The sequence below is a fragment of the Schistocerca gregaria genome, unplaced genomic scaffold (genome assembly GCF_023897955.1).
Source record: "Schistocerca gregaria isolate iqSchGreg1 unplaced genomic scaffold, iqSchGreg1.2 ptg001311l, whole genome shotgun sequence".
In the NCBI taxonomy this organism is placed as follows: domain Eukaryota; kingdom Metazoa; phylum Arthropoda; class Insecta; order Orthoptera; family Acrididae; genus Schistocerca; species Schistocerca gregaria.
This window is the reverse complement of record NW_026062622.1, coordinates 27,044-48,042: the sequence shown is the minus strand read 5'-3', so window position 1 is coordinate 48,042 and position 20,999 is coordinate 27,044. Positions and strand designations below refer to the sequence as shown.

General features: G+C 52.6%; 1 protein-coding gene across 1 annotated transcript in view; it reads left to right on the top strand.

Annotated features, from left to right (window-relative positions):
- Positions 1-397: 397 nt before the first annotated feature.
- The window catches only part of LOC126330608 (phenolphthiocerol/phthiocerol polyketide synthase subunit C-like), a gene marked incomplete at its 3' end in the record, with an annotated part of 40,888 nt that continues 20,286 nt past the window's right edge, over positions 398-20,999 (top strand). The window contains exons 1-2 of the mRNA XM_049996372.1: positions 398-403; positions 449-511. Of these exons, the coding sequence (XP_049852329.1) occupies positions 398-403; positions 449-511 (69 nt within the window). The remainder of the gene's footprint in view (positions 404-448; positions 512-20,999) is intronic.

The window sequence follows — 20,999 nt, the reverse complement described above, 5'->3', positions numbered from 1 at the left end:
ATAAATACACTCAGCAAAGCATCGTCACGTAGAACTAAAATACGGTGTCAAATAGGCCACATCGTATAGTCACTTTGCAGCTGACGTTACTGTACAAAACATACTGAAGTCATTACTAACTGAAAACGGTCATTATCTGAGGACCACGGATGTTAAGTCCCATAGTGCTCAGAGCCATTTGAAAACGGTCATCGTTGAATGACTTTGTTGTGATTAAAGACTGAAATAAAAAACATTTGACATTTTTGTGCAACATTCACTCAACTAGCGACTGGCACTCTTCCAAAATTCTAATCGTTTGAACATCCGTTGTTCATGGGTTTTACAAAATTACTGCCTAAGTGTTCAACAAAATGATATGTTACTCCCAGATGCTTGTTACTTAGCTAGCACCCACATGAAGGTAACTGCCCGATAATAAGTTTCTTAAAATTTTCTTAATTTCCAGATGGAGAAATCAGAATCGACCCGTTTGGTTCGGTCTGTGACGTTAAGTGGATGCACAGTACAGGTAAGAACCACAGGCAGGTATGACTTGCTTTAATCTCAGAATATCCAAAAGTATTGTCAGAGATAACTGCTAATAGTCAATTGTGCCATAGCTAAAACTTCACTGGGATAAAAATGAATCATTATTGTGATAAAATACTTAAGTTTTGTTTATTTTTAACTAAGACTCACTTTAATAAGTCACCGCTCACTAATCGTGATGCACGCTTATCCAAAAACCTGCTGCCATAAGAACAGTCCTTCTGCACTCGCCACGCTGTACCAGCCATGCCTGATGAATTTGTGGAACAGGGTGGGAGTTGGAGACCTCCTGGATCTTCGTCAGTCATGGGCACAAACAGTTTCTCTATGTACAGGCCTACGCCAGTTCTGTTGTCATTTACAGCCTGTCTATGATCGCAGACAGAGAGACAGGTACGTGAAATGTATTCACAGTTGCGACTATGGTCAACCGTAGGTTATATAACGGAATGACAATGAAAATGTGAAATTAGTGACTGATTGAGGATGCATACTCCTCAAGCCACAATACAGTGCGTGGTAGAGGGTATCTTCTACTGTTATAAAAAATCCCTATGAATAATAACTATGAGAGAAACGAAAGGGCGCAACTTACTACACAGTGTGGCACATGTTGGACCAAACGATGCCCATTGTCTGCGCACTGTCATACCGTCGTCATTCCAATGACTGGGTAGACAATTTCCTAGAATCCTTCCAATAAACCGAAGTCCACCATACGTATTGTTTACTACTATTTCTAGTTTCTCGTTCCATTTCATAACTCCTTGCAAGCTACAAACTAGATATTTTATCGATATGACTGTCACAAGCAGCACATCATTAAGTTGTTTTCGAATTTAAAGATCGTTTTTCCTACTCATTTGCATTAACTTAAACACATCAAAAAAGTTTCCCAGAACTCCTGAAGGCTTACGTTGACTGTGGACATTGCATCACAGGCACAGTCCCTTTGACTGTTCACAGATGTCACTAAACCGGCCCAAAGATATAAACTACCATGCAAGAGCAGCGCCTATTAGACGAAGGGGATTCGACATCCGATCATTTCGTTATTCCACCAGGGAGGAGGTAACACGGCTCATGTCCCCCCCCCCCCCCCAGGGGGTCCACAACTCTTTTGTGGATACATGTGTAGCGAGCACACGACCTGGAGCTAATGTGGCCCTCCTTCCTTTCCGGGCTGCATACCTACCTCTTCCGCACCATTCCCTACCCCCATCTTCGCCCAACCCCTCCACTCACCTCTGGCTCTTTCCTTCCCTTTCTCTCCCTCTGGGAGTATGTTTTGTGCCTACATCCGGAGACGGACGCTCGAAAATGTAACACATTCTTCGCTTTCTCTACTTGCATGTCTTCATCCTTCCTTTGTCCTTCTCTTCTTCCTTACCTCCTCTCTTCTTTCCTTTCCCTTTCTGTTTTTCCCATTCTCTTTCTTCTTCCCTGTGCGTGTCTGAAGGCCGATCCACGCATTTTCATGTGTAGCTGGTGACAGGGTAATGCGTAATTCCCCGCCTCGGGTAGACAGTTAGGACAAGTACGTACCCCCTGGCAACGGCCAGGCCCAGGGAGGGGTGATTACCCGAGCTGATACCTTCCGAAAGTGCCGATTGGTCCCTCCGTCCGTTTCTCGGGAGGTGTGACCTGAGGTGTGAACAATCACCTAAGGCGGGAGTGCCCTCAGAGAGGGCCCCAACAAGGGAGGAGCGCGCTATCGGAGACGCCAGTAATCATGGAGATTCTTCCGCAATGGTTTCCTCATCTTCCACTATGTCTGCTCACAAGCGTAAGTTCACTGAATCTCAGTCAACGACAGTTCTTCCATCGTTGCCACAGTTCCTCGATGTTTCTCGGTCTGACGAAGGTCACGACTTCTCCACGGTCAACACTTTCAATATTCAGAAAGGTGTTGACGCAATTGCAGGTCCTGTAAAGTCTTGTTTCAGATTTTGGAATTGCACCTTGTTGTTAGAAACAGTCAGTGCCCTCTAGACACAAAAATTGCTGTGTACTTCACTGCTCCACACCTTCCCTGTTCGGGTGGAAGCGCATCGCACTTCAAATTCCTCACGTGGAGTCGACCTCCGCTGCTCGAAAATTATTCGCCAGTCGAAAGCCCACTGTGCCTCACAGGAAAATACAGCACTGTTCTTGCCTCTCCTCGGCCAACAAAGGAGGCGGCCACGCAGACTTGTGATATCACCTTTAGTGACACGGTCGTCAGATCGGCCAGCGCAAAGGTCGCCCGTTCAACCTGCCCACTTCCGCCTACTTACTCTATGGCTCGCCCTTCATTGGGTTCTGCTAAATATCGGTCCCAAAAGTGAGACACTTGGACTTCAAAAAAGAGCATACTCGTGAAGATTTTTTACGTACGCCAACTTCACAACCATCGGTTCCACCTTCATCCAAATATCCTGTTTCCAAGAAGGCTACTAAGAAACCCAGTTCCTCTCGTTCTCCACCACGGCGTGTCTCATCAACAGTACCACCTGGCGGTAACCCCCTGGGGGTTCGGGGGTTAGAATAGGCCCGCGGTATTCCTGCTTGTCGTAAGAGGCGACTAAAAGGAGTCTCAAACTTTTCGGCCTTACATGACGGTCCCCTGTTGGGTTTGACCTCCATCTCTCAAAATTTTCCGAACAGCGAGCCGATTGGGGAAGGGCGCCTTACTTGGTGCATTATGTCCATCTTTCGATCAGACCTTTCACCAGCTTATACACCGTTAAATTGCAGTCCTGTCCGCTCTCCATCTCTTGGGCATGACTCGGTTTCTGCGTGCAGATTACACCTTGCACTGTGCAGTCCCTCTTTCTGCACTGACGGCGACCATGGACCACATGTTGCCTAACATCCAGCATGGTAGCCAGTCCGTTGTGGTGGGACCGCCATGTACCCTATTGGTTGTAGCCCCCTGACAACACAGGGATCGCTCTACTGATGGGTGCGCCGTTAACTCCCCACATATGCCAAGGAGTAGATGCCTATCCTCCTGGGGTATCGGGACTCCCGGCAACTGCCATCCTGCCAGGTGGCTCTTGCCGTGGCTGGGTGGCGCCCGTGGGGAGGGCCCTTGGTTGTAGTAGGTGGCATCAGGGCAGATGACACGCAATGAAGCGTGGTACATCGTTTCTCGCTGGTGGCCAGCCGCCAGCAGTCTCCAAGCGTTCTCGGGCTCAGTTTAACGCTCAGAAGTACGATCCGAAAACGTTCCGCTCCCTGGCCACACCGTGGGAGGAACGTAAGTCTCAGGATGGCAGTAGCAGTTACTCGCCCCGCTTCTTAGTTTGTACGAGGGCTGGTGGGGAGTCTTTTTCTCTCCACAAAGCCTCAGTTCTTCGTCGAGCATTTAGAGGACAAGTTTGGGGAGGTGAAGGGCTTGTCAAAAATGCGCTCTGGGTCAGTCCTGATACAAACGGCATCCTCTGCCCAGTCACGACGGTTACTAGCTAGTGACAAGTTGGGGGATGTTGCCGTTACGATCACACCCCATAAGAGTTAAAATATGGTCCAGGGAGTTATTTACCATAGGGATCTTATTTTGCAGTCTGATAAAGAGCTGCGCGCCAATTTAGAGCGGCGAGGTGTACATTTCGTCCGGAGCGTTCATCGGGGTCCGAAGGAAAATCGGATTGCTACCGGTGCCTTCATCTTGGCCTTTGAAGAGGATACATTACCGGAAAAAGTCAAGGTGATGGTCTACCGATGTGACGTTAAGCCCTATATCCCTCCCCCGATGCGGTGATTTAAGTGCTGGAAGTTCGGCCATATGTCTTCGCGCTGCACTTCCAGCCTCACATGTCGAGATTGCGGACGCCCATCACATCCCAATACTCCATGTGCCCCGCCTCCTATCTGTGTCAACTGTGGGGAGCACCATTCACCTTGCTCGCCAGACTGCCGAATTTTCCAGAAAGAGCGTAAAATCATGGAACACAAGACCCTGGACCGACTAACCTATAGTGAGGCCAAAAGGAAATACGACCGACTCCATCCTGTGAGAATGACATCTTCCTACGCTGCTGCTACAACACCTGTGCTAGCCCCGTCTGTTTCTCCAATTGTGGCGGGATCGACGAGTAGTACAACTCTTCCTGCCCCCTCGCCAGTGGGGGGGCTCTACCCACCAGGTTGCTCCTGCGCCACCTACCTCAGGAGCAACACCATCCCACCCATCGGGGACGTCCGTCCCCACTTCTAAGCCGGAGAAGTGTCCAACTTCTTCGGGCTTCTCACGCTCACAAGGGGTCCCTTGGGTCTCTCCCTTCCCAGGTTTCCGCCAGCGAGAAGGCTGACGAGCGACAGTGGCGTAAGTGCCCGTCATCCGCTGGTCGTAGGGCTTCACGATCCTCATCCGTGCCGGAGACTGAATCGGTGAAGCCCTCCCAGCTGGTGCGACCCAAGGAACGGCGTGAGAAACCAAAGAAGAGCTCTCAGCCCAAGGAACTCGCGGTGGCAGCCATCCCACCGCAACCTTCCAGATCTGCGTCTGAGGATGCGGTGGAGATTTTGGCGTCCGCTGAAGACCTCAATCTCGCCGGTCCATCAGACGCCGTGGAAAGCACTATCACAGGTGCTAAATCGGAGGCAGCAGGTGACCCAGTGGCGTAATCTCCCTTCCCAGTCCCGTCAAGCCTTTCTCAGCCATGGACAACACCATCCTCCAGTGGAACTGCAGCGGTTTCTTCCACCATCTAGCTGAGCTCCGCCAACTTAGCAGCCTTCACCCTATCCTCTGCATTGCTCTGCAGGAAACTTGGTTTCCGGCAATGTGAACCCCCGCCCTCCGTGGCTACTGGGGTTATTATAAGAACCGGGCAGCTTATGAAAGGGTGTCTGGTGGCGTCTGCATATATGTCCTGAACTATCTTCACAGCGAGTCTGTACCTCTCCACACACCTTTAGAGGCTGTCGCTGTTCAGGTGTGGACGCCACAGGCTGTTACCGTCTGCAGTCTTTACCTTCCACCGGATGGTGATGTCGCACAGCATGTCCTGGCTGCTCTGATAGCTCAATTGCCTCCACCTTTCCTGTTACTGGGCGACTTTAACGCCCATAACCATCTGTGGGGTGGGTCGGTGGCAACAAGTCGAGGCGCCATCGTTGAGCATTTATTGGCGCAGCTCGATCTCTCCATATTAAATGATGGTGCCTTCACACACTTCAGTGTGGCGCATGGCACATACTCCGCCATTGACCTTTCCATCTGTAGCCCTAGCCTCTTACCGTCTTTCTAGTGGAGAGTGCATGACGACATTTGTGGTAGTGACCACTTTCCGATCTTTCTGTCACTACCACAGCGTCAGTCTTCTGGGCGCCCTAGCATATGGGCTCTGAATAAGGCTGACTGGGACTTGTTCTCCTCCACTTCCGCTATTGAGCCTCTCTCTACCGACGCCATTGATGCAGTGGTTCAATCGGTCACCACCGGCATCGTTACTGCCGCCGAATCTGCCATTCCCCGTTCTTCTGGGTCCCCTCGGCGGCGGACTGTGCGTTGGTGGTCGCCGTGGTCGCCTGAGATCGCTGAAGCGATTAAAGCTCGCCGGCGGGCGCTCCAGCGTTACAAGCGACATCCCTCAATCGAACACCTCATCGCCTTCAAACGGCTGCGTGCGCGAGCCCGCCGCATTATCCGCCAACGCAAGCAGGAGTGCTGGGAGCGGTATGTGTCCACCATTGGCCTCCATGTCACTCCATCGCAGGTCTGGGCCAAGATTCGCCGCCTCTATGGCTATCGGACCCCTGTCAGCGTCCCTGCGCTCTCACTGAATGGTGCAGTTTGTACTGACTCCGACGTCATTGCAAAACGCTTGGCAGAGCACTTTGCTCTGAATTCCGCTTCTGCCATCTACCCCTTGGGATTCCGCTCTATTAAAGAGCGGACAGAACGTCGGAGTCTTTCTTCTCGCACCCTCCATCCTGAATTGTACAATGTTCCATTCAGTGAGTGGGAATTCCGCAGTGCCCTCGCCGCTTGTCATGATACCGCTCCTGGCCCAGATAGAATCCACTGTCAGATGCTGAAACACCTTTCAGTGGACTGCCAGCGGCGCCTCCTCGACCTTTACAACCGCATTTGGGTCGACGGTGAGTTTCCGTCGCAATGGCGGGAAAGTCTTGTTGTCCCCATTCTGAAACCGGGGGAAGAACCCTTTGGAGGTGGACAGCTACCGTCCCATTAGCCTCACCAACGTTCTTTGCAAGTTGCTTGAACGGATGGTGAGCCGGCGCATGAATTGGTTACTGGAGTCTCGGGGCCTTCTGGCTCCGTCTCAGGGTGGGTTCCGTAAAGGCCGCTCCGCCGCCGACAATCTGGTGAGCCTGGAGTCGGCCATCCGTACTGCCTTTGACCGCCGTCAGCATCTGGTCGCTGTCTTTTTCGACATGTGGAAGGCGTCATCACATCCTTTCTACGCTTTATGGATGGGGCCTTCGGGGCCCTCTGCCGCTATATATCCGCAATTTTCTGTCGTATCGTACTTTCCACGTGCACGTCACGGCCTCATATAGTTCGTCCCAAGTCCAGGAGAACGGTGTGCCACAGGGTTCTGTTCTAAGTGTCTGTCTGTTTTTAATAGCCTTTAATGGGCTCGCTGCCGCCGTGGGAAATACTGTCTCCGCTTCCCTGTATGCTGACGATATCTGCCTTTACTACAGCTCTATTGGCATTGCAGCTGCTGAATGTCAGCTACAGGGCGCAATCCGCAAGGCGCAGTCTTGGGCTGTAGCTCACGGTTTTCAGTTTTCGGCAGCCAAAATCTGCGTTATGCATTTCTGCCGGCGACGCACTGTTCACCCGGAGCCACGGCTTTATCTCGACGGCGAGCTTCTTACAGTGGTGGAGTCACATAGGTTTTTTGGGGGTGGTTTTTGATGCCCAGTTGACTTGGCTGCCTCATATTCGGCAGCTTAAAAAGGCGTGTTGGTGGCATCTAAATGCTCTGCGATGCCTGAGCCACACCAGGTGGGGCGCCGACCGATCTACTCTCCTACGGGTTTACCAGGCGTTAATCCAGTCCCGTCTGGACTATGGGAGTCTGGCTTATGGCTCAGCATCCCCATCTGCGTTGCGGATGCTGGACCCAATCCTCCACAGCGGGATACGCCTTGCCACTGGTGCCTTCCGTACCAGCCCTGTGAACAGCATACTTGTGGAGGCAGGTGTCCCTCCACTGCGGATACGACGCCAACAATTACTGGCTGCTTATGCTGCCCATGTTTTTAGCTTGCCCAGGAATCCAAATTATCGTGTCCTGTTCCCGCAGTCCGTCGTCCATCTGCCAGAACGTCGGCCCAGGTAGGTTTGTCCGATCGCCGTACGCGTCAAACAGCTTCTCTACGGGCTTCGGTGTTTCCCTGTACCACCACCTTTCCGGGCCCCTCTGCGTACACCCTCATGGTGTGTGCCTCTCCCTTGCCTTCGGCTCGACTTGGCACATGGCCCGAAGGACTTAGTCCCTCCGCTGGCCTCCCGACGCCGCTTTTATTCCATCCTGGCCACGTATCAGGGCTCTGGCGTTGTCTATACCGACGGTTCGATGGTTGCTGGTCGTGTCGGTTATGCACGAACTCTAGGGGACCATTCTGAACAACGTTCGTTGCCGGCTGGCTGCAGTGTTTACAATGCTGAGCTGGTCACCATCTTTCGCGCCCTAGAGTATATCCGCTTTTGCTCAGGTGAGTCCTTCGTTATCTGTAGCGATTCCCTGAGCGGTTTACGAGCTCTCGACCAGTGTTTCCCCCGTTCTCGTCTGGTGATGGCTATCCAGGAGTCCCTGCATACTCTTGCCCGTTGCGGCAGATCTGTGGTCTTTGTTTGGACCCCGGCCCATGTTGGGATACCCGGAAATGAAACTGTTGACTGCCTGGCGAAAGAGGTCACTAGTGCACCATCTCTGGAGATTGGCCTCCCGGCGACTGATTTGCGGGCACTATTACGCTGCAAAGTTTTCGATTTATGGGACACTGATTGGCGCAACCTGCCCGTGCCAAACAAACTCCACCGTATCAAGGAGACGACTACTGTCTGGCGGTCATCCATGCGAGCCAACCGCAGGGAATCAGTCGTCCTTTGTCGGCTCCGCATTGGCCACACTCGACTCACGCACAGTTACTGTGTCGTGAGGATCCCCCTCTTTGTCGTTGTGGCGCGTCCTTGACGGTGGTCCATATTCTGTTGGAGTGCGCCCTTTTAACTGTGCTCAGGCAGACTTTTGCGCTGCCTGATACGCTCTCTGCGCTTTTATCTGACGACTCTTCCATAGCGGACATAGTTCTGCGTTTTATTCTGGCAGGGGGATTTTATCGCTTAATGTAAGTGTGTGTTTTTGTGTTGATTCTGGCCTATGGCCTACGATTTGTCTGATTTTTTTTTCCATGTGTTTCTCGGTGGTTGGCTTTTCCCCTTTTGTTTGTATGGTCGGCCAACCACCGTCACACTCTGTGTGATTTTAGTTCGTCTTGTCTGGTCTTTGTCTAGGTTTCTCTTGTTCTGTGTCGTCTGTCTTATCGTCTGTTGATCGTTTTTATTCTCTGTGGGTGTTCTTAGTATTTGGAAAAAGGGACCGATGACCGTAGCAGTCTGGTCCCTTTAACCCCCACAAACCAACCACCTGGCGGTAGCCGCCCGCTGCCGTCTTCTGTATCGCCGAGGCGCACTGCTGGCGGCCGATCAACCGGCCGGTCGCTGGTGGCAGGAGCTGCTCCTGAACAACCTAGGGATCAGGATCTTCTGCCTTCGGCTGAGTGCCGTTCCACGCTGTCGGTCGCAAGCTCTGAGCAGTCGTTGACTGCAACCTTTGTCACATTCTTCCATTTTCTGTCCACCTTATGTCCATTATCCATTGCAATATACGCTGTATTCGAGCCACTCGGGATGAATTGACGATCCTCATGACCGCTTTGTTTTCCCCCATTTTTAGTCAGTCCGATTTGATCTCCCCTCTGTTGAAGGCACTCCAGCACATGGACTCATTGTTCTCCTTAATACTCTCCATTATCACCCAATCCCCTTAAACAGTTCCTTCCAAGCAGTCGCTGTCCGTCTTTCCTTTTCTGGATACACATTCCATCGTCCACACCAGTGGCACGAGCTTATCTCCTTCATCTTCTTGGTCAGCTTCCGCCCCCCCCCCCCATTTGGTGGTTGGGGACTTCAATGCCCACCACCTGCTTTGCGGATCCCCACATCCTTGTCCATGTGGCTCACTATTGCTAGACGTCTTCCACCAAGCGGATCTTACTTGCCTCAACACTGGGGACCCTAAATTTTTGTCGCCTCCACGACAAATTTCTCTCATTCTGACCTTTCGGTCGGTACTGTTCCGCCAGCTCGGCGCTTCGAATGGTTGCTGGTACACACTCGAGTGACCACTTTCCATGTCTCCTCAGATTGCAGCCACAACTGCCATATATGCGCCCGAGACGCTGAAAGTTTGCCCAAGCCGATTCGACACTTTTTCCGTCTCTAGCGACATTCGATGACCGTCACTTTCCTAGCGTCGACGATGAGGTCACTCATATTACAGACATTATTCTTACAGCTGCAGAACGTTAAATACCTCGCACCTCCGGATTGCCCCGGCGCCCCCCAGATCGTTGGTGGAACGAGGCATGCCATGACGCAATACGTGAGCGGCGGCGTGCTCTTCGCGTTTTCAGACACAATCCTACATTGGCCAACTGTATCCGCTATATGAAGTTCCGTGCGCGGTGCCGTCGTATCATCCGCGATAGCAAGAAGGCAAGCTGGGACTTCTGTACTAGCTCATTTAACACCTTCACTCCCTCCTCGGAAGTTGGCAGTCAGATTCGACGGTTATCAGGCGTGCCTAGTTTCTCCCCGGTCTCTGGGCTCACTGTCACGCATGGTAAATCAGTGGACCCTGTCGCAATTTCTAACTCGTTGGGTCAACACTTTGCTGAGATTTCTAGCTCTTCAAATTACCCGCCAGCCTTTCTCCCGAAGAAACGTGCAGCGGAAGTGCGACCTCTTGCTTTCTCCTCTCTAAATCGCTAAAGCTACAATACTGTTTTCTCCATGTCGAGCTCCTACATTCACTCTCTTCTTCTCACTCCTCCGCCCCAGGACCGGATGGTATCCACATGCAAATATTGCTGCATTTATCATACCATTGTCTGCGCTACCTCCTTCGCCTTCATAATCGAATTTGGACCGACAGTACTTTTCCCAGACGATGGCGGGAAGCTATCGTCGTTCCTGTTCCAAAACCTGGAAAGGAAAAACATCTCACCTCTAGCTATCGCCCCATTTCTCTCAAGAGTAGTGTATGTAAGGTTTTGGAGCGTATGATGAATTGCCGTTTAGCTTCGTGGCAGTCTAACACCTGCCCAATGCGGTTTCCGAAAGCACCGTTCTGCAGTTGACAATCTTGTTGCTCTCTCCACTTACCCCCCTGTGGGTTTGGGGGTAAGAATAGGCCCACGGTATTCCTGCCAGTCGTAAGAGGCGACTAAAAGGAGTCTCAAACGTTTTGGTCTTGTGAGATGGTCCCCTAACGGGTTTTACCTCCATCCTTCTAAATTTTCCGAAGAGCGAGCCGATTGGGGAAGGGCGCCTTACAAGGAGCGATGTGTCCATCATGCATTACCATCTCTAGCCAGGTTTGTCGTCATCGCTTAGCAGTCCCGCTGACCTACCATCTCTTGGGCGTGGATTTGTTCTTGGGTGCAGTTTATTGCAGTCTGCTATGCTGTGTCGCTTTATGCGCCAATGACGATATTGGACTACATCACCTGAAATCCAGCACGGTAGCCAGTCCGTTGTGGTGGGGCCGCCATGTACCCTGTTGGTTGTAGCCCCCTGACTACACAGGGATCGCTCTGCTGATGCCAGCGCCGTTAACTCCCCACGTATGCCAAGGAGTAGATGCCTATCTCCTTGGGGCATTGGGACTCCCGGCAATGGCCATCCTGCCAGGTGGTCGTTGCTGAGGCTGGGTGGCGCCCATGGGGAGGGCCCTTGGTCGGAGTAGGTGGCATCAGGGCGGATGACCCGCAATGAAGCGTGGTACATCATCTCTTGCTGGCGGCCAGCCGCCAGCAGTCTCTAAGCGTTCCAGGGCTCAATACAACGCAACTACATATGACCCCAAATCGTTCCCCTCCCTGGCTATACCATGGGAGGAACGAAAGACTAAGGATGCCAGCGAACCATACTCGCCCCGCTACCTGGTGTGTACGAGAGCTGATGGTGAATCCTTTACTTCCATGAAGCCTCAGTTCTTCGTCGAGCACTTAGAGGACAAGTTCGGGGAGGTGGAGGGCTTGTCCGAAATGCGCTCGGGCTCGGTTTTGATCAAATCGGCGTCCTCCGCCCAGTCCCGCCGGTTACTCGATTGTAACAAGCTGGGGGATGTTCCGGTTACAATCACGCCCCATAAGTCTTAATATGGTCCAGGGCATAATATTCCATCGGGACCTTCTATTGCAGTCCGATGACGAGCTTCGCGCCAATTTATAGCGGCGAGGTGTTCACTACGTCCGGCGCGTACATCGTGGTCCAAGGGATAAGCAGGTTGCCACCGGTGCCTTCATCTTGGCCTTCGAAGGTGATACCTTCCCTGAGAAGGTCAAGGTGATGGTCTATCGTTGTGACGTCAAGCCATATATCCCTCCCCTGATGCGGTGCTTTAAGTGCTGGAAGTTCGGGCATATGTCTTCCCGCTGTACTTCCAGCCTCACATGTCGAGATTGTGGACGCCCATCACATCCCAATACTCCATGTGCTCCGCCTCCCATCTGTGTAAACTGCGGAGAGCACCACTCGCCTTGCTCGCCGGACTGCAGGATCTTCCAGAAAGAGCGCAAAATCATGGAGTACAAGACCCTGGACCGCCTGACATACACTGAGGCCAGGCAGAAGTTCGAACGCCTCCATCCTGTTCGAATGACTGCCTCTTACGCCGCGGCTACTACTGTTATGGCCCCATTAGCTCTCCCTCAGACTGCCACCTCTCAGAGCCGGAATGCTACACCTGCCCCCTTGATGGTGGGGGGCACTTCACTCCTGCTGCTCCTGCACTACCTGCCTCAGGAGCAGCAACCCCCCAACCATCGGGGACATCAGTCCCCACTTCTAAGCTGGGGAAGCCTCAAACTTCCCCGGCTCGAATGGCACGGAAAGGGTCCCTTGGGTCCCTTCCTTCCCAAGTTTCCGCCTCTGGGAAGGGTGACGTCAGCCAATGGAAGAAAAGCAGACCAGCGGCTGGTCGCAGGGCTTCCCGCTCCTCCTCCGTCCTGGAGACTGACTCGCTGGAGCCCTCCCAGCCAATGAAACCCAAGGACCAGAGAGGCAAGACAAAGAAGAAGACCTCTAAGGCCAAGGACCACGCGGTGGCATCCACCCCACTGCTCCCTACAGGCTTGCGTCCGGGGATAAGGTGGAGATCCGGGCGTCCGCTGAGGACCTGGATCTCGCCGGACCGTCAGACACCATGGAAGCAGATTGTACTGGTCCTCCATCGGTGGCAGCAGGTGACCCAGTGGCGTGATCTGCCTCCTCGGCCCCTTCACGCCTTTTTCGGACATGGACAAAGCGATACTCCAGTGGAACTGCAGCGCTTTTTTCCACCACATTGCTGAGCTTCGCCAACTCATCAGCAGTCACCCTTTCCTCTGCATTGCCCTACAGGAAACTTGGTTTCCGGCAATGCGGACCCCTGCCCTACGTGGGTATCGGGGTTATTACAAGAACCGGGCAGCTTATGAGAGGGTATCTGGTGGAGTCTGCGTCTACATCCTTAACTCTGTCTACAGTGAATGTGTACCTCTTCACACACCTTTAGAGGCTGTCGCTGTAAGGATGTGGACGCCTCAGCCTATTACTGTCTGCAGTTGGTATCTTCCGCCAGATGGTGATGTCTCGCGTCATGTGTTGGCTGCATTGATAGCACAACTGCCTCCTCCTTTTGTGTTACTGGGAGACTTTAACGCCCATAACCCCCTGTGGGGTAGCGCCGCGATTACTGGCCGGGGTAGAGATGTCGAGACTCTTCTCTCGCAGCTTGACCTCTGCCTCTTAAACACGGGAGAGCCAACACATTTCAGCTTAGTCCATGGTACATTTTCGGCCATCGACCTTTCTATCTGCAGCCCCGGACTTTCACCATCCATCCACTGGAGTGTCCAAGACGACTTATGTGGTAGTGACCATTTCCCCATCTTTCTGTCACTACCACAGCGTCACTCTTCTGAACGCCCCTCCAGATGGGCTCTGAATAAGGCCGATTGGGGCTTGTTCTCCTCTCTCGCCACTATCGCACCTCCTTCCCCTGACACCATTGATGCGGTGCTTCAGTCGGTCACCACCGGCATCGTTTCTGCGGCGGCATCTGCGATTCCCTGTTCATCCGGGTCCCCTCGGCGGAGGACTGTGCCTTGGTGGGCGCCCGAGATCGCAGAGGCGATTAGAGATCGCCGGCGGGCTCTTCAACGCCATAAGCGGCACCCGTCCTTGGAGAACCTCATCGTTTTTAAACAGCTCCGTGCCCGTGCCCGACGCCTTATTCGCCAACGGAAGCAGGAGTGCTGGGAACGGTATGTTTCCACCATTGGCGTCCGTACCTCTGCATCGCAGGTTTGGGCTAAGATTAGGCGACTCCATGGCTATCGGCCGCCTGTCTCTGTCCCTGGGCTTTCGCTGAATGGAGTGGTGTGTACTGACTCCGACACGATTGCGGACCGGTTAGCAGCGCATTTTGCTCAGTGTTCCGCATCTACGAATTACCCACTGGCCTTTCGCTCCCGGAAAGGGCGGTTGGAAAGTTGGAGGCTTTCCTTTCACACGCGCCACGCGGAGTCGTACAATGCTCCTTTCAGCGACTGGGAATTCCAGAGTGCACTATCTGCTTGCCCTGATACGGCTCCTGGGCCAGACCGCATCCACAGCCAGATGCTGAAACACCTCTCTGTGAATTGCCAGCGACGCCTCCTAGATGTTTTCAACCGCATCTGGGTTGAGGGTGTGTTCCCGTCTCAATGGCGAGAAAGCATCGTCCTCCCCGTGTTGAAACCTGGCAAGAACCCGCTGGAGGTGGACAGCTACCGCCCCATAAGCCTCACCAACGTTCTTTGCAAGTTGCTAGAACGTATGGTGAGCTGGAGGTTGAGTTGGCTCCTCGAGTCTCGAGGCCTTCTGGCTCCGTCTCAGGGTGGGTTCCGTAAAGGCCGCTCTGCCGTCGATAATCTGGTCTCCCTAGAGTCTGCCGTCCGTACAGCCTTCGCACGCCGCCAACATCTGGTTGCCGTCTTCTTCGACATGCGGAAGGCGTACGATACGACTTGGCGATATCACATTCTGGCCACACTTCATGGGTGGGGTCTTAGGGGCCCGCTCCCGATTTTTATTCAGAATTTTCTGTCGTCTCGTTCCTTCCGCGTGCAAGTTGCTGCGTCCCATAGTTCCTCCCGGGTCCAGGAGAACGGGGTCCCACAGGGGTCTGTCCTCAGTGTCTCCGTTTTTAATTGCGATCAATGGGCACGCAGAGGCGGTGGGATCGTCCGTCGCAGCTTCGTTGTATGCAGACGACTTCTGCCTCTACTACAGCTCCGCTGGCATTGCAGCTGCTGAGCGCCAGCTGCAGGGCGCTATCCGCAAGGCGCAGTCGTGGGCTGTAGCGCACGGCTTCCAGTTTTCGGCCACTAAGACCTGCGTTATGCATTTCTGCCGGCGTCGCACGGTTCACCCTGAGCCACGCCTTTACCTTGACGGTGAACCTCTTGCTGTGGTAGAGACGCATCGGTTCTTGGGACTGGTATTTGATGCCCGGTTGACTTGGCTGCCTCATATTAGGCAGCTTAAACAAACATGCTGGCGGCATTTAAACGCTCTCCGTTGCCTTAGCCACACCGGATGGGGTGCCGATCGGTCCACCCTTCTCCGGCTGTATCAAGCGCTGATCCAGTCCCGCCTTGATTATGGGTGTGTGGCTTATGGTTCGGCATCGCCATCAGCGTTGCAATTGCTGGATCCCATCCATCACTGCGGGATCCGACTCGCCACAGGAGCATTTCGGACAAGCCCTGTTGACAGCTTACTTGTGGAGGCTGGTGTACCTCCATTGCGGGTCCGGCGCGACCGACTTCTGGCCGCTTATGCTGCCCACGTTTGTAGCTTGCAAGGGCATCCCAACTACCGTCTCCTGTTCCCGCACTCGATCGTCCATCTTCCAGACAGGTGGCCCCGGTCAGGGTGTACGATCGCGGTTCGCATCCGGGCTCTACTGTGTGGGATTGAGTTTTTTCCTCTTCCGCCCGTTTTCCGGGCCAATCTCCGTCTGCCCCCTTGGTGTGTGCGCCGACCATGCATTCGGCTGGATTTGGCACAGGGTCCAAAAGACTTGGTCCCTCCTCCGGCCCTCCGCCGCCGCTTTGTTTCTCTCCTTGCCGAGTTTCCCGGATCTGCCGTGGCCTATACCGACGGTTCGATGGTCTCTGGTCGCACTGGTTACGCTCTTACTCTAGAGGATCATTGTGAGCAACGGTCGCTGGCACCCGGGAACAGTGTATACACGGCCGAGTTGGTTGCCATCTATCGCGCTCTAGAGTATATCCGCTCCCGCTCAGGTGAGTCCTTTGTCATCTGTAGTGACTCCCTGAGTGGTTTACGAGCTCTTGACCAGTGCTTTCCTCGTTCCCGTCTGGTGATGGCCATCCACGAGTCGCTCCATGCTCTTGCCCGTTGCGGCCGCTCCGTGGTCTTTGTTTGGACCCCAGGTCATGTCGGCATCCCGGGCAATGAGCGGGTTGACACGCTGGCTAAACAGGCAGTGAGTTCACCGGCTCTGGAACTCGGCCTTATGGAGTGTGATCTCCTGTCGCTTTTGCGCCAGAAAGTGCTTGGTACCTGGGGTGACGAGTGGCGCACCCTGCCCACGCCCAACAAACTTCGGGCGGTGAAGGAGACGACCGGTGTGTGGCGCTCCTCCATGCGGGCCTCTCGGAAGGACTCTGTCGTCCTCTGCCGGCTGCGCGTTGGCCACACGTGGCTGACGCACGGCCATTTGTTGCGCCGGGGAGACCCACCGCTATGTCGCTGCGGGGCAGCTCTGACGGTGGTCCACATTTTGGTGGACTGCCCGCTTTTAACAGGACTCAGGAAGACCTTTGCGCTGCCTGATACCCTCCCTGCCCTTGTATGTGATGACGTTGCTATGGCGGACCTCGTGTTGAGTTTTATTCGGGCAGGGGGTTTTTATCGTATGATTTGAGTGTTTGTCCTTTTATTTCCTGTATTGACTTGGGCCTTCGGCCTGTGGTTTTTAACTGTGGGTTTTAATGTCATTTGGTGGTTGGCTTTTCCTTATTTTCATGGTCGGCCAACCACCTTCACACTCGGTGTGATTTTAGTTCTGTTTGTCTGGTCTTTGTCTTTCTTGTATTGTGTCGTCCCTTGTCTCAGTTCTCCGTTTTTAGCGACTGACAGTTTTTTATTTCGTGTGATTTTATCGTGGAACAAGGGACCGATGACCTTAGCAGTCTGGTCCCTTCAATCCCACACCCAACCAACCTCTCCACTTATATCATGAACAATTTTCTCCGGAAACGCCAAACAGTAGCAATATTTTTTGGTCTGGAGAGAGCATACGATACCTGATGGAGGACAGGCATCCTCCGCACACTGTTCTCTTGTGGCTTTCGCGGTCGGTTGCTCCTTTTTCTTCGCGAATTTATGGCAGAGCGCACATTTAAAGTGCGGGTGAACACTACTCCCGTACTTTCTCCCAAGAAAACGGTGTACCCCAGGGCTCCGTGCTAAGTGTTGTACTGTTTACCATTGCCATAAATCCAGTTATGGATTGTCTCCTTCCTGATGTCTCGGGCACCCTCTTTGTGGACGATTTTGCAATCTACTAGACCTCTCAACGGACCAGCCTTCTTGAACGACGTCTTCAAGGCTGTCTCGGTCGCCTCCACTCTTGGAGCATCGAAACAGGCTTCCGCTTTTCTCCCAGTAAGACCGTTTGTGTTAATTTTTGGCGTCGTACGGAGTTTCTTCCACCTTCCTTACATCTGGGAGCTGTCAACCTTCCCTTTTCGGACGTCGCTAAATTCTTGGGTCTTACGTTTGACAGGAAACTGTGCTGGTCCTCCCACGTTTCTTATGTTTCGGCTCGCTGTCTGTGATCCCCTCAACACCCTCCGTGTCCTGAATTGTACCTCTTGGGGAGCGGACCGAGTGGTCCTTCTCCGCCTTTATCGCGCCTTAGTGCGCTCGAAATTGGACTATGGAATCATAGTTCAGTCCTCTGCTCGGCTGTCTATTCTTCGGCGTCTCGACTCTATCCACCACCGTGGATTACGTTTAGTGTCTGGAGCTTTTTACACCCCTGTGGAAAGCCTTTATGCTGAGACTGCTGAACCTCCGCTGTCCAATCGGCGAGCTGTTCTAAGTCGTTATGCTAGCTATTTGTCTTCCATACCTGCTAATCCGGCCCATGACATTTTTTTCGACGTCTCCTTGGACTTAGGGTATGCAGGCTGCCCTTCCTCCCTACTACCACCGGGAGTTCGCTTCCGTCAACTGCTCCGTTCTCTTACCTTCCGCTTTCCTAAAACGTTATTGACAACTTGGGGTACAGCACCGCCTTGGCTCCGTCCCCGGACCTGCCTGCACCGTGATCTTCGTTAGTTTCCCAAGGATGGTACCCCTTCACTTTTTTATCGTCGGGCATTTTCTGCTCTATGCGCACAAATAAAGGATGCCACATTTATTTACACAGATGGCTCAAAAACATCGTTTGGTTTAGGAAGTGCCTATATTGTTGGCGACACCCCAAATCGATTTCGGCTTCCCCACCAGTGTTCGGTTTCTACTGTGGAGCTTTACGCTGTTCTCCAGGCTGTCCAATACATCCGTCGCCATCAGCGGATACAGTATGTTATCTGCTCAGACTCTCTCAGCTCTCTCCTCAGTCTCCAAGCTCTCTACCCTGTCCACCCTCTGGTCCACCGGATCCAGGACTGCCTCCACTTGCTCCACTTGGGGGGGGGGGGCGTCTCGGTGGCGTTCCTCTGGATCCCAGGACACGTTGGTATCTGTGGAAATGAGGCGGCCGATTAGCTGCCAAGGCTGCAGTCTCTCTTCTTCGGCCAGCTACTCGCACGATTCCCCTCGCCGATCTACGGAGTGTTTTATGTCGTTGTGTTGCTCTTTTATGGCATGCACATTGGTCGACACTTGCCCATAATAAATTGCGGGACGTGAAAGCTCTTCCCTGTGCTTGGACCTCTTCCTCCCGAACGCGTCGTCGGGAGGAGGTAATTTTAACTAGACTCCGGATAGGGCACTGTCTTTTTAGCCAACGCATCTTTTAAGTGGCGATCCTCCCCCACTCTGTCCCCACTGCTCTCAGCTGTGGACGGTAAGACACCTTTCACTTGAGTGCCCCTATTTTACTCTGTTACGCGCCCGTCTACAGCTGTCGCCTGAAATATCGCCCATTTTAGCAGATGACACGCGCTCAGCCGATCGCGTTCTCGAGTTTGTTAGTGCCAGTGAGATGTCAGTCATTTGAAGCTCTTTTTGGGTACAACCAACCCCTTTCTGCAGCGGTTTTTTAAGCTTTTCTTCTACTTTGTTTCTCCAATTTTTTGAGTTTCGTTCCCGTTGCTGCTGGTTTCCATTTTCGTTTTTTACCTTTTCCTAAGTCACAGACCGGGGGCTAATGACCATAGCAGTTTTGCGCCCTAAAACCAAAACATAAAAGGCTCGTGTTGTCGTGTAGTTCAACTAATGCCTAGACAGTCAATACCGCGGTTCCATCGCGTCCGCGTTTTTACTTTGTGCCAAGAAGGGCTCTCAACATGGGGAGTGTCCAGACGTCTCGGAGTGAACCAAAGCGGTGTTCTTCGTTCATGGAGGAGATACTGAGAGACACGAACTGTCGATGACATGCCTCGCTCAGGCCGCCCAAGGACTGCTACTGCAGTAGATGACCGCTACCTACGGATTATACCTCGGAGGAACCCTGACAGCAAAGACACCATGTTGAATAATGCCTTTCGTGCAGTCACAGGATGTCGTGTTGCGACTCAATAGGCTGCATGATCTGCAACTTCACTCCCGACGTCGATGGCAAGGTCCGTCTTTGCAACCACGACACCGCCGTAGAAATGGGCCCAACAACATGCCGAATCGTCAGGACAGGCATCTTCACCGATGAGTGTCGCATATGTTTTCAACCAGACAACCGTCGGAGAAGTGTTTAAAGGCAACCCGGTCAGGCTGAACGCCTTAGACACACTGTCCAGAGTGTGTAGCAAGACAGCTTCCCTACTGTTTTGGGGTGGCATTATGTGGGGCCGATGTAAGCCGCTTGTGCTCATGGAAGTAACCGTAACGGCTGTGCAATATGTGAATGCCGTACTCCGACCGATTGTGCAACCATATCGGCAACATATTGGCGAGGCATCCGTCTACAGGGACGACAATTCTCGTCCCCACCGTGTACATCTTGCGAGTGACTTCCTTCAGGATAACGACATCGCTCGACTAGTGGCCATAATGTTCTCCAGACATGAACCCTGTCGAACATGCCTGGGAGAGGTTGAAAAGGGCTGTTTATGGACTACGTGACCCACCAACCACTCTGAGGGATCTACGCCGAATCGTCGTTGAGGAGTGGGACAATCTGGACCAGCAGTGCGGTGACGAACTTGTTTATAGTATGCCACGGCGAATACAGGCATGCATCGATGCAAGACGACATGCTACTGGGTATTAGAGGTGCCACTGTGTACAGCTTTGTGGACCACCGGCTCTGAAGGTCTCGCTCTATGGTGGTAGAACATGCAATCTGTTTTCATGAGCAATAAGAAGGGCTGAAATGATATGTTGATCTCTTCTTATTTTCTGTACAGATTCCGGAACTCTCGGAACCGAGGTGATGCAGAACCTTTTTTGGTGTATTTTTCTACGTTTAGAGCAAGCTGCCATTCATTGTAACAAATAGCAATTGTTTAAATCATCCATTTGCAGTCACTCAATAACGGTTCTTTCCCGTATACTGCAGCATCATCACTTTGTTAGTTGATTTAGGTTTATAGATGACACGAGCGGTCCTATCACATTACCCTGCGGCACTCCTGACGATACTCTGCTCTCTGAACAGTCGCCGCTCAAGACAACGTTCTCTGCTATTATTTACGAAGTCTGCCACCCCACTCACTCCTTACCCTCGGACTTTCGTTAACAGTATGCTGTAGGGTAACTCGTCGAACGCTTTACGCAAATCTAGAAATACGGTTAGTACGATATCGTGTGGAAAAAGACAAACTGAGTTGCTTTCCAAATTCGTGCTGATTTGCGGGCAGAAGCTTTCCTGATTGGAAGAAATTTGTTATATTACAACTTTGAGTAAGCTCAAGACTATTCTGCAGCAGATCGATGTTCAGGATACTGAATTGTAATTTTTCTGGTCCTTTTCTTTACAATTCTTATACAC